The sequence below is a fragment of the Mytilus galloprovincialis genome, chromosome 3 (genome assembly GCF_965363235.1).
Source record: "Mytilus galloprovincialis chromosome 3, xbMytGall1.hap1.1, whole genome shotgun sequence".
Classification (NCBI taxonomy): domain Eukaryota; kingdom Metazoa; phylum Mollusca; class Bivalvia; order Mytilida; family Mytilidae; genus Mytilus; species Mytilus galloprovincialis.
In genome coordinates, this window is record NC_134840.1 from 78,475,542 (window position 1) to 78,493,178 (window position 17,637).

A 17,637-nucleotide genomic window follows, 5' to 3' on the forward strand; every position below is an offset into this window, starting at 1 on the left:
AACATCGTTTAGTGCCTTATTTTTAACTCAAAACGACTTATAGTGGAATGGTGATGACCAACAATACGTGCAGTTGTTACAGCGACGCCCTGCTTCTCTCATGCTGATAATATGCCATCTTGCTGCAGTTTAGAGTTGTCCAGGACCCATTACAATGTGTCAATCACATAAGTTTAAAAACTTGGTTATTTAAAGTATTGAAAACAATGAGGATGAAAACATCTGTTTTGCTGATTACGGGTACAGTAGCTGCATGTGCAGATAAAAACTTATCGATTCGATATTTATTGATTAAGCTCAGGTGATACTTAAATAATGTTTAAGTTGTTCTATTTTACCAACTTATATCACAAAAAAATAAAGTGTTTTTTTTATTTCAATTTCAATTTGGTGTTCCAATACTTTTTTCCATGTGTATATATACAGATTAGACCGTAGGTATTCCTGTTTGTATGGTTTAACACTAATCATAATTGTGGTCCTTTAAAGCTTGCTGTTCGGTGTGAGCAAAGGCTCCGTGTTTATGGTATTGAAGACCGTACTTTGACCTATTATGGTTAACTTTTAAAAAATGTGGTTTGTATGGAGAGTAGTCTCAATGGTATTCATATGTCATCTTCCTATATCTATGTTATCCAATTATAATTGGAAATGTTGAAAAATCTTACAAGTATGTTTTAAAAGTATTTTTCTCTGCTTTGGTTTTGCTGTTTTTTTTTAATATTTAAAATCATAATAAATATTTTTTTCAGCAAAGGCACCATGCAAACCAAAATGTAAGAGTGGATTTGTTTGTAGTTTCCGTGGAAAATGCAGACCAAAAGGTAATTTTTACTAACGTCATTGAAAGATTTTTCAAACTTTCAATCAAATTGTCAATTGTTATCTATATAAATTTGACAAAATTATATTCAACAAATATATTTTCTAAACCATTGGTAATTATTCTTTATTATAGGGCATTTGTGCCATTAACCACATACATCCAAAGTCTAAATGACATAGACGTAACTAACTGTTATCAAATCATTATTACTTTATACACTTTCTTAAGGCTTTGTTTACAGAAATTTGCGAAATAAAAAATCTACGAAAAGGCAAAAATGTGAAATCAACACGTTATAATTTTAATGTGTTCGGAGAATTTTTCTGGATTAACCTGAATCTGGAACTCCAATATTTGAAAGTCAAGGATATATAAGTATCGAAAACGTTGCAGAGCTGTGAACCAAAAGGAACAAAATACATGCCAAATCCATATAAGGCTAACTATGCCTGGGGGAGGTTAAACCTTAGTTTTAGTATAATTTCAAAATTTATAAACGGAAATTTTTAAACAGTTAGTTGAAAATCATGCCAGTAATGTGTTACCAAGGGAAAAAAAAATCTTTTAAAAGTATTACATCACATCTACAGGCACAAATGAACCGTTTTAAGGAAGATTAACCGTTATTTCAAATTCTCTATGAATTGTTTTATTGACAGCATGTAAACGAAAGTGTAGAATCAATGAAAGGTGTCGTAAAGGAAAATGCAGATGCAAGAAAGGTTCCTTCAGGACAAAGCTAGGAACATGTAAAAGTAAGTCTCTCACCTCAAGTAAGGACTAAAGGTTATGTTAATTTAGTTGTTGAACAAATTTTGACCAACAAATCCAGTATTTTTCATTTTGAATAATATAATTACAAAGGAAATGATAACGACATGTTTATGAGTGTTTCTAGATTCTTATTTTTATATACATATATATATGAGACCGTTGTTTTTCTTCTTTGAAAAATTTTACACTTAAAGCATGTTGTTCGGTTGTATCCCTTATCATATTTTGGGGCCCTTTATAGTTTGCTGTTCAGTGTGTTAAAGGTGTTGAAGACTTTACGTTGACATACAATGGTCAATTTCTCAATTGCTATTTGTATGGAAATTAGTCTCAATTTCATTCATACGTCATCTTTGTATATCTATGTAATCCAATTATAATTGGAAACGTCGTAAATAATTTACAAGTATTATATATACGTATTTTTTTCTCTTTTGATTTTGCTGTGTTTTTGAATATTTAAAATCGCAATGAATATTTTTTTAGCAAAGACACCATGCAAACGAAAATGTAAGAGAGGATTTGTTTGTAATTTCCGCGGAAAATGCAAACCAATTAAGTTCACTACTGTTTCAACAATTAAATTGTAGTAGTTATTAATATGACCATGTATAAATTTGGCAGAATTTTGTTCAAGAAACATATTTTCTAAACCATTGGTAATTATTCTTTATTAAAAGGGCATTTTCGCCACCAACCACATACATCAAGGGACCAAATGATATACAAGTAGCTAACTGTTATCGAAATATATTTTTTCTATATACACTTGATATGATTACAGATTTGTATACGTTATCATACATCAAATACAATAAAGCTATAGGCTTTTACTCAACCTTTCATTTAAAGGTTATTTCGTATGTTCTGTGATTATTGTTGTTTTATTGACAGCATGTAAACGAAAGTGTAGAATCAATGAAAGGTGTCGTAAAGGAAAATGCAGATGCAAGAAAGGTTCCTTCAGGACAAAGCTAGGAACATGTAAAAGTAAGTCTCTCACCTCAAGTAAGGACTAAAGGTTATGTTAATTTAGTTGTTGAACAAATTTTGACCAACAAATCCAGTATTTTTCATTTTGAATAATATAATTACAAAGGAAATGATAACGACATGTTTATGAGTGTTTCTAGATTCTTATTTTTATATACATATATATATGAGACCGTTGTTTTTCTTCTTTGAAAAATTTTACACTTAAAGCATGTTGTTCGGTTGTATCCCTTATCATATTTTGGGGCCCTTTATAGTTTGCTGTTCAGTGTGTTAAAGGTGTTGAAGACTTTACGTTGACATACAATGGTCAATTTCTCAATTGCTATTTGTATGGAAATTAGTCTCAATTTCATTCATACGTCATCTTTGTATATCTATGTAATCCAATTATAATTGGAAACGTCGTAAATAATTTACAAGTATTATATATACGTATTTTTTTCTCTTTTGATTTTGCTGTGTTTTTGAATATTTAAAATCGCAATGAATATTTTTTTAGCAAAGACACCATGCAAACGAAAATGTAAGAGAGGATTTGTTTGTAATTTCCGCGGAAAATGCAAACCAATTAAGTTCACTACTGTTTCAACAATTAAATTGTAGTAGTTATTAATATGACCATGTATAAATTTGGCAGAATTTTGTTCAAGAAACATATTTTCTAAACCATTGGTAATTATTCTTTATTAAAAGGGCATTTTCGCCACCAACCACATACATCAAGGGACCAAATGATATACAAGTAGCTAACTGTTATCGAAATATATTTTTTCTATATACACTTGATATGATTACAGATTTGTATACGTTATCATACATCAAATACAATAAAGCTATAGGCTTTTACTCAACCTTTCATTTAAAGGTTATTTCGTATGTTCTGTGATTATTGTTGTTGTAGAATGTAAACGAAAATGTAGAATCAATGAAAGGTGTGTTAGAGGAAAATGTAGATGCAAGAAAGGTTCTTACAGGACAAAACTAGGAACATGTAGAAGTAAGTGTCTTAACCATAAACCAAATTTTACAATGTATTATTATTATTGTTTATTTGATAAAACATGTGAACTGCGTTCTTTTATTCAATCATATACTTTAGCATCGTGCAATCATGAAAATAGACGACATGATATATATAAAAAAAGCAAATAGTATATGAATGTATAATAAGTATCAGAAATCACTTCCCTATCGCTAAAAATGCTACATTGTTTAATATTTTAAAACACAATTGATATTTTTCAGCAAAGACACCATGCAAACCAAAATGTCAGAAGGGATTTGTTTGTAATTTCCTCGGAAAATGTAGACCAAAAGGTATATTTTCCGTTCTATACTGAAAAACATATTAAACAATATTTCAATTATATTGTTAAAGTTATGATATTAATTGGACTAAATGGTGTTAAAAGATATATTTTTAAACTAGTAGCAATTATTCTTTATTAAAAATGCATAATCGCCTTCATCACAATTTATCAACTGTACTATACATAAAACAAAATAAGGAATTGTGTTTAAACAATGGTGAACTTTTCATAGACAAGCAGACTAAGATGTACGTTATTGTATTATGTTTACACGAATTTTGGTATACATGTAACATTAAAAGATTTTAAAAAATGTCTGTTTGTCCTTTAGTGTACGTCATTTGTCATTTAAGATGGTCACTGCCAATTTGCAACGAATCTATTTCTTTCAAATTCATGCTACATAGGCAATAACGAATCCAACTACTATACAAATAGGAAGATGTAGTAAAATTCCTATGAGACAACCCCCTACCCGAGACCAAATGACATATAAGTAAATAACTATTTTCGAAACATATTCTTCCTATATTTATCTAATACATGAAGTCTCATGAAAAGGCTGATTTTCAGATACAAATCAATTTTCAAGAAAGATAAACGGTTATTTCATATGATCTGTGATTATTGTTTTTTTGTAGGATGTAAACGAAAGTGTAGGATTAATGAAAGGTGTGTTAGAGGAAAATGTAGATGCAAGAAAGGTTCTTACAGGACAAAATTAGGAGCATGTAGAAGTAAGTTTCTTAACCATAAACAAAATTTTACAATGCATTATCATTATTGTTTATTTGATATAACATGTGAACTGCGTTCTTTTAATCAATCATATACTTTACCATCGTTCAATCAGTGAAAATAGAGCAACATGATATAAAACGATAGCAAATAGTATATAAATGTATAACAAGTATCAGAAATAATTTCCATGTAGTTAAAATTGCTATATTGTTGAATATTTTAAAACACATATGATATTTTTCAGGAAAGACACCATGCAAACCAAAATGTCAGAAGGGATTTGTTTGTAATTTCCTCGGAAAATGTAGACCAAAAGGTATATTTTCCGTTCTATACTGAAAAACATATTAAACAATATTTCAATTATATTGTTAAAGTTATGATATTAATTGGACTAAATGGTGTTAAAAGATACATTTTTAAACTAGTAGCAATTATTCTTTATTAAAAATGCATAATCGCCTTCATCACAATTTATCAACTGTACTATACATAAAACAAATTAAGGAATTGTGTTTAAACAATGGTGAACTTTTCATAGACAAGCAGACTAAGATGTACGTTATTGTATTATGTTTACACGAATTTTGGTATACATGTAACATTAAAAGATTTTAAAAAATGTCTGTTTGTCCTTTAGTGTACGTCATTTGTCATTTAAGATGGTCACTGCCAATTTGCAACGAATCTATTTCTTTCAAATTCATGCTACATAGGCAATAACGAATCCAACTACTATACAAATAGGAAGATGTAGTAAAATTGCTACGAGACAACTCCCCACCCGAGACCAAATGACATTAAATAACTGACTGTTATCGAAACATATTCTTCCTATATATATCTAATACATGAAGTCTCTTGAAAAGGCTGATATTCAGATACAAATCAATTTTCAAGGAAGATAAGCGGTTATTTCATATGATCTGTGATTATTGTTTTTTTGTAGGATGTAAACGAAAGTGTAGGATTAATGAAAGGTGTGTTAGAGGAAAATGTAGATGCAAGAAAGGTTCTTACAGGACAAAATTAGGAACATGTAGAAGTAAGTGTCTTAACCATAAACAAAATTTTACAATGCATTATCATTATTGTTTATTTGATATAACATGTTAACTGCGTTCTTTTATTCAATCATATACTTTACCATCATTCAATCAGTGAAAATAGAGCAACATGATATAAACAGATATCAAATAGTATATAAATGTATAACAAGTATCAGAAATAATTTCCATGTTAATAAAAGTTGCTATATTGTTCAATATTTTAAAACACATATGATATTTTTCAGGAAAGACACCATGCAAACGAAAATGTCGGAAGGGATTTGTTTGTAATTTCCTCGGAAAATGTAGACCAAAAGGTATATTTTCCGTTCGATACTGAAAAACAAATTAAACAATATTTCAATTATATTGTTAAAGTTAAGATATTAATTGGACTAAATGGTGTTAAAAGATACATTTTAAACTAGTAGCAATTATTCTTTATTAAAAATGCATAATCGCCTTCATCACAATTTATCAACTGTACTATACATAAAACAAAATATGGAAATGTTTTTAAACAATGATGAACTTTTCTTAGACAAGCAGACTAAGATGTACGTTATTGTATTATGTTTACACGAATTTTGGTATACATGTAACATTAAAAGATTTTAAAAAATGTCTGTCCTTTAGTGTACGTCATTTGTCATTTAAGATGGTCACTGCCAATTTGCAACGAATCCATTTCTTTCAAATTCATGCTACATAGGCAATAACGAATCCAACTACTATACAAATAGGAAGATATAGTAAAATTCCTATGAGACAACCCCCTACCCGAGACCAAATGACATATAAGTAAATAACTGTTATCGAAACATATTCTTCCTATATTTATCTAATACATGAAGTCTCGTGAAAAGGCTGATTTTCAGATACAAATCAATTTTCAAGAAAGATAAACGGTTATTTCATATGATCTGTGATTGTTGTTTTTTTTTGTAGGATGTAAACGAAAGTGTAGGATTAATGAAAGGTGTGTTAGAGGAAAATGTAGATGCAAGAAAGGTTCTTACAGGACAAAATTAGCAGCATGTAGAAGTAAGTTTCTTAACCATAAACAAAATTTTACAATGCATTATCATTATTGTTTATTTGATATAACATGTGAACTGCGTTCTTTTAATCAATCATATACTTTACCATCGTTCAATCAGTGAAAATAGAGCAACATGATATAAAACGATAGCAAATAGTATATAAATGTATAACAAGTATCAGAAATAATTTCCATGTAGCTAAAATTGCTATATTGTTGAATATTTTAAAACACATATGATATTTTTCAGGAAAGACACCATGCAAACCAAAATGTCAGAAGGGATTTGTTTGTAATTTCCTCGGAAAATGTAGACCAAAAGGTATATTTTCCGTTCTATACTGAAAAACATATTAAACAATATTTCAATTATATTGTTAAAGTTATGATATTAATTGGACTAAATGGTGTTAAAAGATACATTTTTAAACTAGTAGCAATTATTCTTTATTAAAAATGCATAATCGCCTTCATCACAATTTATCAACTGTACTATACATAAAACAAATTAAGGAATTGTGTTTAAACAATGGTGAACTTTTCATAGACAAGCAGACTAAGATGTACGTTATTCTATTATGTTTACACGAATTTTGGTATACATGTAACATTAAAAGATTTTTAAAAAATGTCTGTTTGTCCTTTAGTGTACGTCATTTGTCATTTAAGATGGTCACTGCCAATTTGCAACGAATCTATTTCTTTCAAATTCATGCTACATAGGCAATAACGAATCCAACTACTATACAAATAGGAAGATGTAGTAAAATTGCTACGAGACAACTCTCCACCCGAGACCAAATGACATTAAATAACTGACTGTTATCGAAACATATTCTTCCTATATATATCTAATACATGAAGTCTCATGAAAAGGCTGATATTCAGATACAAATCAATTTTCAAGGAAGATAAGCGGTTATTTCATATGATCTGTGATTATTGTTTTTTGTAGGATGTAAACGAAAGTGTAGGATTAATGAAAGGTGTGTTAGAGGAAAATGTAGATGCAAGAAAGGTTCTTACAGGACAAAATTAGGAACATGTAGAAGTAAGTGTCTTAACCATAAACAAAATTTTACAATGCATTATCATTATTGTTTATTTGATATAACATGTTAACTGCGTTCTTTTATTCAATCATATACTTTACCATCATTCAATCAGTGAAAATAGAGCAACATGATATAAACAGATATCAAATAGTATATAAATGTATAACAAGTATCAGAAATAATTTCCATGTTAATAAAAGTTGCTATATTGTTCAATATTTTAAAACACATATGATATTTTTCAGGAAAGACACCATGCAAACGAAAATGTCGGAAGGGATTTGTTTGTAATTTCCTCGGAAAATGTAGACCAAAAGGTATATTTTCCGTTCGATACTGAAAAACAAATTAAACAATATTTCAATTATATTGTTAAAGTTATGATATTAATTGGACTAAATGCTGTTAAAAGATACATTTTTAAACTAGTAGCAATTATTCTTTATTAAAAATGCATAATCGCCTTCATCACAATTTATCAACTGTACTATACATAAAACAAAATAAGGAAATGTTTTTAAACAATGATGAACTTTTCTTAGACAAGCAGACTAAGATGTACGTTATTGTATTATGTTTACACGAATTTTGGTATACATGTAACATTAAAAGATTTTAAAAAATGTCTGTCCTTTAGTGTACGTCATTTGTCATTTAAGATGGTCACTGCCAATTTGCAACGAATCCATTTCTTTCAAATTCATGCTACATAGGCAATAACGAATCCAACTACTATACAAATAGGAAGATATAGTAAAATTCCTATGAGACAACCCCCTACCCGAGACCAAATGACATATAAGTAAATAACTGTTATCGAAACATATTCTTCCTATATTTATCTAATACATAAAGTCTCGTGAAAAGGCTGATTTTCAGATACAAATCAATTTTCAAGAAAGATAAACGGTTATTTCATATGATCTGTGATTGTTGTTTTTTTGTAGGATGTAAACGAAAGTGTAGGATTAATGAAAGGTGTGTTAGAGGAAAATGTAGATGCAAGAAAGGTTCTTACAGGACAAAATTAGGAGCATGTAGAAGTAAGTTTCTTAACCATAAACAAAATTTTACAATGCATTATCATTATTGTTTATTTGATATAACATGTGAACTGCGTTCTTTTAATCAATCATATACTTTACCATCGTTCAATCAGTGAAAATAGAGCAACATGATATAAAACAGATAGCAAATAGTATATAAATGTATAACAAGTATCAGAAATAATTTCCATGTAGCTAAAAATTGCTATATTGTTCAATATTTTAAAACACATCTGATATTTTTCAGGAAAGACACCATGCAAACGAAAATGTCGGAAGGGATTTGTTTGTAATTTCCTCGGAAAATGTAGACCAAAAGGTATATTTTCCGTTCGATACTGAAAAACAAATTAAACAATATTTCAATTATATTGTTAAAGTTATGATATTAATTGGACTAAATGGTGTTAAAAGATACATTTTTAAACTAGTAGCAATTATTCTTTATTAAAAATGCATAATCGCCTTCATCACAATTTATCAAATGTACTATACATAAACCAAAATAAGAAATTGTGTTTAAAAAATGGTAAACTTTTCATAGACAAGCAGACTAAGATGTACGTTATTGTATGATGTTTACACGAATTTTGGTATACATGTAACAATAAAAAAAATTAAAAAATGTCTGTTTGTCCTTTAGTGTACGTCATTTGTCATTTAAGATGGTTAATTTGCAACGAATCTATTTCTTTCAAATTCATGCTACATAGGCAATAACGAATCCAACTACTATACAAATAGGAAGATGTAGTAAAATTGCTACGAGACAACTCTCCACCCGAGACCAAATGACATTAAATAACTGACTGTTATCGAAACATATTCTTCCTATATATATCTAATACATGAAGTCTCATGAAAAGGCTGATATTCAGATACAAATCAATTTTCAAGGAAGATAAGCGGTTATTTCATATGATCTGTGATTATTGTTTTGTTGTAGGATGTAAACGAAAGTGTAGGATTAATGAAAGGTGTGTTAGAGGAAAATGTAGATGCAAGAAAGGTTCTTACAGGACAAAATTAGGAACATGTAGAAGTAAGTGTCTTAACCATAAACAAAATTTTACAATGCATTATCATTATTGTTTATTTGATATAACATGTTAACTGCGTTCTTTTATTCAATCATATACTTTACCATCGTTCAATCAGTGAAAATAGAGCAACATGATATAAACAGATAGCAAATAGTATATAAATGTATAACAAGTATCAGAAATAATTTCCATGTAGCTAAAAATTGCTATATTGTTCAATATTTTAAAACACATCTGATATTTTTCAGGAAAGACACCATGCAAACGAAAATGTCGGAAGGGATTTGTTTGTAATTTCCTCGGAAAATGTAGACCAAAAGGTATATTTTCCGTTCGATACTGAAAAACAAATTAAACAATATTTCAATTATATTGTTAAAGTTATGATATTAATTGGACTAAATGGTGTTAAAAGATACATTTTTAAACTAGTAGCAATTATTCTTTATTAAAAATGCATAATCGCCTTCATCACAATTTATCAAATGTACTATACATAAAACAAAATAAGAAATTGTGTTTAAAAAATGGTAAACTTTTCATAGACAAGCAGACTAAGATGTACGTTATTGTATGATGTTTACACGAATTTTGGTATACATGTAACAATAAAAAAAATTAAAAAATGTCTGTTTGTCCTTTAGTGTACGTCATTTGTCATTTAAGATGGTTAATTTGCAACGAATCTATTTCTTTCAAATTCATGCTACATAGGCAATAACGAATCCAACTACTATACAAATAGGAAGATGTAGTAAAATTGCTACGAGACAACTCTCCACCCGAGACCAAATGACATTAAATAACTGACTGTTATCGAAACATATTCTTCCTATATATATCTAATACATGAAGTCTCATGAAAAGGCTGATATTCAGATACAAATCAATTTTCAAGGAAGATAAGCGGTTATTTCATATGATCTGTGATTATTGTTTTTTTGTAGGATGTAAACGAAAGTGTAGGATTAATGAAAGGTGTGTTAGAGGAAAATGTAGATGCAAGAAAGGTTCTTACAGGACAAAATTAGGAACATGTAGAAGTAAGTGTCTTAACCATAAACAAAATTTTACAATGCATTATCATTATTGTTTATTTGATATAACATGTTAACTGCGTTCTTTTATTCAATCATATACTTTACCATCGTTCAATCAGTGAAAATAGAGCAACATGATATAAACAGATAGCAAATAGTATATAAATGTATAACAAGTATCAGAAATAATTTCCATGTAGCTAAAAATTGCTATATTGTTCAATATTTTAAAACACATCTGATATTTTTCAGGAAAGACACCATGCAAACGAAAATGTCGGAAGGGATTTGTTTGTAATTTCCTCGGAAAATGTAGACCAAAAGGTATATTTTCCGTTCGATACTGAAAAACAAATTAAACAATATTTCAATTATATTGTTAAAGTTATGATATTAATTGGACTAAATGATGTTAAAAGATACATTTTTAAACTAGTAGCAATTATTCTTTATTAAAAATGCATAATCGACTTCATCACAATTTATCAAATGTACTATACATAAAACAAAATAAGAAATTGTGTTTAAAAAATGGTAAACTTTTCATAGACAAGCAGACTAAGATGTACGTTATTGTATGATGTTTACACGAATTTTGGTATACATGTAACAATAAAAAAAATTAAAAAATGTCTGTTTGTCCTTTAGTGTACGTCATTTGTCATTTAAGATGGTTAATTTGCAACGAATCCATTTCTTTCAAATTCATGCTACATAAGCAATAACGAATCCAACTACTATACAAATAGAAGATGTAGTAAAATTGCTATGAGACAACTCTCCACCCGAGACCAAATGACATTAAATAACTGACTGTTATCGAAACATATTCTTCCTATATATATCTAATACATGAAGTCTCATGAAAAGGCTGATATTCAGATACAAATCAATTTTCAAGGAAGATAAACGGTTATTTCATATGATCTGTGATTATTGTTTTTTTGTAGGATGTAAACGAAAGTGTAGGATTAATGAAAGGTGTGTTAGAGGAAAATGTAGATGCAAGAAAGGTTCTTACAGGACAAATTTAGGAACATGTAGAAGTAAGTGTCTTAACCATAAACAAAATTTTACAATGCATTATCATTATTGTTTATTTGATATAACATGTTAACTGCGTTCTTTTATTCAATCATATACTTTACCATCGTTCAATCAGTGAAAATAGAGCAACATGATATAAACAGATAGCAAATAGTATATAAATGTATAACAAGTATCAGAAATAATTTCCATGCAGCTAAAAGTTGCTATCTTGTTGAATATTTTAAAACACATATAATATTTTTCAGGAAAGACACCATGCAAACCAAAATGTCAGAAGGGATTTGTTTGTAATTTCCTCGGAAAATGTAGACCAAAAGGTATATTTTCCGTTCGATACTGAAAAACATATTAAACAATATTTCAACTATATTGTTAAAGTTATGATATTAATTGGACTAAATGGTGTTAAAAGATACATTTTTAAACTAGTAGCAATTATTCTTTATTAAAAATGCATAATCACCTTCATCACAATTTATCAACTGTACTATACATAAAACAAAATAAGGAATTGTGTTTAAAAAATGGTAAACTTTTCATAGACAAGCAGACTAAGATGTACGTTATTGTATTATGTTTACATGAATTTTGGTATACATGTAACAATAAAAAAAATTAAAAAATGTCTGTTTGTCCTTTAGTGTACGTCATTTGTCATTTAAGATGGTCACTGCCAATTTGCAACGAATCTATTTCTTTCAAATCCATGCTACATAGGCAAGAACGAATGCAACTACTATACAAATAGGAAGATGTAGTAAAATTGCTATGAGACAACTCTCCACCCGAGACCAAATGACATTAAATAACTGACTGTTATCGAAACATATTCTTCCTATATATATCTAATACATGAAGTCTCATGAAAAGGCTGATATTCAGATACAAATCAATTTTCAAGGAAGATAAGCGGTTATTTCATATGATCTGTGATTATTGTTTTTTTGTAGGATGTAAACGAAAGTGTAGGATTAATGAAAGGTGTGTTAGAGGAAAATGTAGATGCAAGAAAGGTTCTTACAGGACAAAATTAGGAACATGTAGAAGTAAGTGTCTTAACCATAAACAAAATTTTACAATGCATTATCATTATTGTTTATTTGATATAACATGTTAACTGCGTTCTTTTATTCAATCATATACTTTACCATCGTTCAATCAGTGAAAATAGAGCAACATGATATAAACAGATAGCAAATAGTATATAAATGTATAACAAGTATCAGAAATAATTTCCATGTAGCTAAAAATTGCTATATTGTTCAATATTTTAAAACACATCTGATATTTTTCAGGAAAGACACCATGCAAACGAAAATGTCGGAAGGGATTTGTTTGTAATTTCCTCGGAAAATGTAGACCAAAAGGTATATTTTCCGTTCGATACTGAAAAACAAATTAAACAATATTTAAATTATATTGTTAAAGTCATGATATTAATTGGACTAAATGGTGTTAAAAGATACATTTTTAAACTAGTAGCAATTATTCTTTATTAAAAATGCATAATCGCCTTCATCACAATTTATCAACTGTACTATACATAAAACAAAATAAGGAATTGTGTTTAAACAATGGTAAACTTTTCATAGACAAGCAGACTAAGATGTACGTTATTGTATGATGTTTACACGAATTTTGGTATACATGTAACAATAAAAAAAATTAAAAAATGTCTGTTTGTCCTTTAGTGTACGTCATTTGTCATTTAAGATGGTTAATTTGCAACGAATCTATTTCTTTCAAATTCATGCTACATAGGCAATAACGAATCCAACTACTATACAAATAGGAAGATGTAGTAAAATTGCTACGAGACAACTCTCCACCCGAGACCAAATGACATTAAATAACTGACTGTTATCGAAACATATTCTTCCTATATATATCTAATACATGAAGTCTCATGAAAAGGCTGATATTCAGATACAAATCAATTTTCAAGGAAGATAAGCGGTTATTTCATATGATCTGTGATTATTGTTTTTTTGTAGGATGTAAACGAAAGTGTAGGATTAATGAAAGGTGTGTTAGAGGAAAATGTAGATGCAAGAAAGGTTCTTACAGGACAAAATTAGGAACATGTAGAAGTAAGCGTCTTAACCATAAACAAAATTTTACAATGCATTATCATTATTGTTTATTTGATATAACATGTTAACTGCGTTCTTTTATTCAATCATATACTTTACCATCGTTCAATCAGTGAAAATAGAGCAACATGATATAAACAGATAGCAAATAGTATATAAATGTATAACAAGTATCAGAAATAATTTCCATGTAGCTAAAAATTGCTATATTGTTCAATATTTTAAAACACATCTGATATTTTTCAGGAAAGACACCATGCAAACGAAAATGTCGGAAGGGATTTGTTTGTAATTTCCTCGGAAAATGTAGACCAAAAGGTATATTTTCCGTTCGATACTGAAAAACAAATTAAACAATATTTCAATTATATTGTTAAAGTTATGATATTAATTGGACTAAATGATGTTAAAAGATACATTTTTAAACTAGTAGCAATTATTCTTTATTAAAAATGCATAATCGCCTTCATCACAATTTATCAAATGTACTATACATAAAACAAAATAAGAAATTGTGTTTAAAAAATGGTAAACTTTTCATAGACAAGCAGACTAAGATGTACGTTATTGTATGATGTTTACACGAATTTTGGTATACATGTAACAATAAAAAAAATTAAAAAATGTCTGTTTGTCCTTTAGTGTACGTCATTTGTCATTTAAGATGGTTAATTTGCAACGAATCCATTTCTTTCAAATTCATGCTACATAAGCAATAACGAATCCAACTACTATACAAATAGAAGATGTAGTAAAATTGCTATGAGACAACTCTCCACCCGAGACCAAATGACATTAAATAACTGACTGTTATCGAAACATATTCTTCCTATATATATCTAATACATGAAGTCTCATGAAAAGGCTGATATTCAGATACAAATCAATTTTCAAGGAAGATAAACGGTTATTTCATATGATCTGTGATTATTGTTCTTTTGTAGGATGTAAACGAAAGTGTAGGATTAATGAAAGGTGTGTTAGAGGAAAATGTAGATGCAAGAAAGGTTCTTACAGGACACATTTAGGAACATGTAGAAGTAAGTGTCTTAACCATAAACAAAATTTTACAATGCATTATCATTATTGTTTATTTGATATAACATGTTAACTGCGTTCTTTTATTCAATCATATACTTTACCATCGTTCAATCAGTGAAAATAGAGCAACATGATATAAAAAGATAGCAAATAGTATATAAATGTATAAAAAGTATCAGAAATAATTTCCATGTAGCTAAAAGTTGCTATCTTGTTGAATATTTTAAAACACATATAATATTTTTCAGGAAAGACACCATGCAAACGAAAATGTCGGAAGGGATTTGTTTGTAATTTCCTCGGAAAATGTAGACCAAAAGGTATATTTTCCGTTCGATACTGAAAAACAAATTAAACAATATTTCAATTATATTGTTAAAGTTATGATATTAATTGAACTAAATGGTGTTAAAAGATACATTTTTAAACTAGTAGCAATTATTCTTTATTAAAAATGCATAATCGCCTTCATCACAATTTATCAAATGTACTATACATAAAACAAAATAAGAAATTGTGTTTAAAAAATGGTAAACTTTTCATAGACAAGCAGACTAAGATGTACGTTATTGTATTATGTTTACACGAATTTTGGTATACATGTAACAATAAACAAAATTACAAAATGTCTGTTTGTCATTTAGTGTACGTCATTTGTCATTTAAGATGGTCACTGCCAATTTGCAACGAATCTATTTCTTTCAAATTCATGCTACATAGGCAATAACGAATGCAACTACTATACAAATAGGAAGATGTAGTAAAATTGCTATGAGACAACTCTCCACCCGAGACCAAATGACATTAAATAACTGACTGTTATCGAAACATATTCTTCCTATATATATCTAATACATGAAGTCTCATGAAAAGGCTGATTTTCAGATACAAATCAATTTTCAAGGAAGATAAGCGATTATTTCATATGATCTGTGATTATTGTTTTTTTGTAGGATGTAAACGAAAGTGTAGGATTAATGAAAGGTGTGTTAGAGGAAAATGTAGATGCAAGAAAGGTTCTTACAGGACAAAATTAGGAACATGTAGAAGTAAGTGTCTTAACCATAAACAAAATTTTACAATGCATTATCACTATTGTTTATTTGATATAACATGTTAACTGCGTTCTTTTATTCAATCATATACTTTACCATCGTTCAATCAGTGAAAATAGAGCAACATGATATAAACAGATAGCAAATAGTATATAAATGTATAACAAGTATCAGAAATAATTTCCATGTAGCTAAAAATTGCTATATAGTTCAATATTTTAAAACACATCTGATATTTTTCAGGAAAGACACCATGCAAACGAAAATGTCGGAAGGGATTTGTTTGTAATTTCCTCGGAAAATGTAGACCAAAAGGTATATTTTCCGTTCGATACTGAAAAACAAATTAAACAATATTTCAATTATATTGTTAAAGTTATGATATTAATTGGACTAAATGGTGTTAAAAGATACATTTTTAAACTAGTAGCAATTATTCTTTATTAAAAATGCATAATCGCCTTCATCACAATTTATCAACTGTACTATACATAAAACAAAATAAGGAATTGTGTTTAAACAATGGTAAACTTTTCATAGACAAGCAGACTAAGATGTACCTTATTGTATTATGTTTACACGAATTTTGGTATACATGTAACAATAAAAGAAATTAAAAACTGTCTGTTTGTCCTTTAGTGTACGTCATTTGTCATTCAAGATGGTCACTGCCAATTTGCAACGAATCTATTTCTTTCAAATTCATGCTACATAAGCAATAACGAATCCAACTACTATACAAATAGGAAGATGTAGTAAAATTGCTATGAGACAACCCCCCACCCGAGACCAAATGACATATAAGTAAATAACTGTTATCGAAACATATTCTTCCTCTATATATCTAATACATGAAGTCTCGTGAAAAGGCTGATTTTCAGATACAAATCAATTTTCAAGGAAGATAAACGGTTATTGCATATGATCTGTGATTATTGTTTTTTTTGTAGGATGTAAACGAAAGTGTAGGATTAATGAAAGGTGTGTTAGAGGAAAATGTAGATGCAAGAAAGGTTCTTACAGGACAAAATTAGGAACATGTAGAAGTAAGTGTCTTAACCATAAACAAAATTTTACAATGCATTATCATTATTGTTTATTTGATATAACATGTGAACTGCGTTCTTTTATTCAATCATATACTTTACCATCGTTCAATCAGTGAAAATAGAGCAACATGATATAAACAGATAGCAAATAGTATATAAATGTATAACAAGTATCAGAAATAATTTCCATGTAGCTAAAAATTGCTATATTGTTCAATATTTTAAAACACATCTGATATTTTTCAGGAAAGACACCATGCAAACGAAAATGTCGGAAGGGATTTGTTTGTAATTTCCTCGGAAAATGTAGACCAAAAGGTATATTTTCCGTTCGATACTGAAAAACAAATTAAACAATATTTCAATTATATTGTTAAAGTTATGATATTAATTGGACTAAATGGTGTTAAAAGATACATTTTTAAAC

At 28.5% G+C, this 17,637-nt stretch overlaps 1 protein-coding gene across 1 annotated transcript in view; it reads left to right on the forward strand.

Annotated features, from left to right (window-relative positions):
- Window positions 1-17,637, forward strand: part of LOC143066817 (uncharacterized) — a 70,301-nt gene that overhangs the window by 51,699 nt on the left and 965 nt on the right. The window contains exons 44-69 of the mRNA XM_076239627.1: window positions 3,842-3,913; window positions 4,548-4,643; window positions 4,892-4,963; window positions 5,597-5,692; window positions 5,942-6,013; window positions 6,645-6,740; window positions 6,989-7,060; window positions 7,694-7,789; window positions 8,039-8,110; window positions 8,741-8,836; window positions 9,087-9,158; window positions 9,786-9,881; window positions 10,131-10,202; window positions 10,830-10,925; window positions 11,175-11,246; window positions 11,873-11,968; window positions 12,218-12,289; window positions 12,923-13,018; window positions 13,268-13,339; window positions 13,967-14,062; window positions 14,312-14,383; window positions 15,010-15,105; window positions 15,355-15,426; window positions 16,405-16,476; window positions 17,112-17,207; window positions 17,457-17,528. Coding sequence (XP_076095742.1) covers window positions 3,842-3,913; window positions 4,548-4,643; window positions 4,892-4,963; window positions 5,597-5,692; window positions 5,942-6,013; window positions 6,645-6,740; window positions 6,989-7,060; window positions 7,694-7,789; window positions 8,039-8,110; window positions 8,741-8,836; window positions 9,087-9,158; window positions 9,786-9,881; window positions 10,131-10,202; window positions 10,830-10,925; window positions 11,175-11,246; window positions 11,873-11,968; window positions 12,218-12,289; window positions 12,923-13,018; window positions 13,268-13,339; window positions 13,967-14,062; window positions 14,312-14,383; window positions 15,010-15,105; window positions 15,355-15,426; window positions 16,405-16,476; window positions 17,112-17,207; window positions 17,457-17,528 — 2,160 coding nt within the window. The remainder of the gene's footprint in view (window positions 1-3,841; window positions 3,914-4,547; window positions 4,644-4,891; window positions 4,964-5,596; window positions 5,693-5,941; window positions 6,014-6,644; window positions 6,741-6,988; window positions 7,061-7,693; window positions 7,790-8,038; window positions 8,111-8,740; window positions 8,837-9,086; window positions 9,159-9,785; window positions 9,882-10,130; window positions 10,203-10,829; window positions 10,926-11,174; window positions 11,247-11,872; window positions 11,969-12,217; window positions 12,290-12,922; window positions 13,019-13,267; window positions 13,340-13,966; window positions 14,063-14,311; window positions 14,384-15,009; window positions 15,106-15,354; window positions 15,427-16,404; window positions 16,477-17,111; window positions 17,208-17,456; window positions 17,529-17,637) is intronic.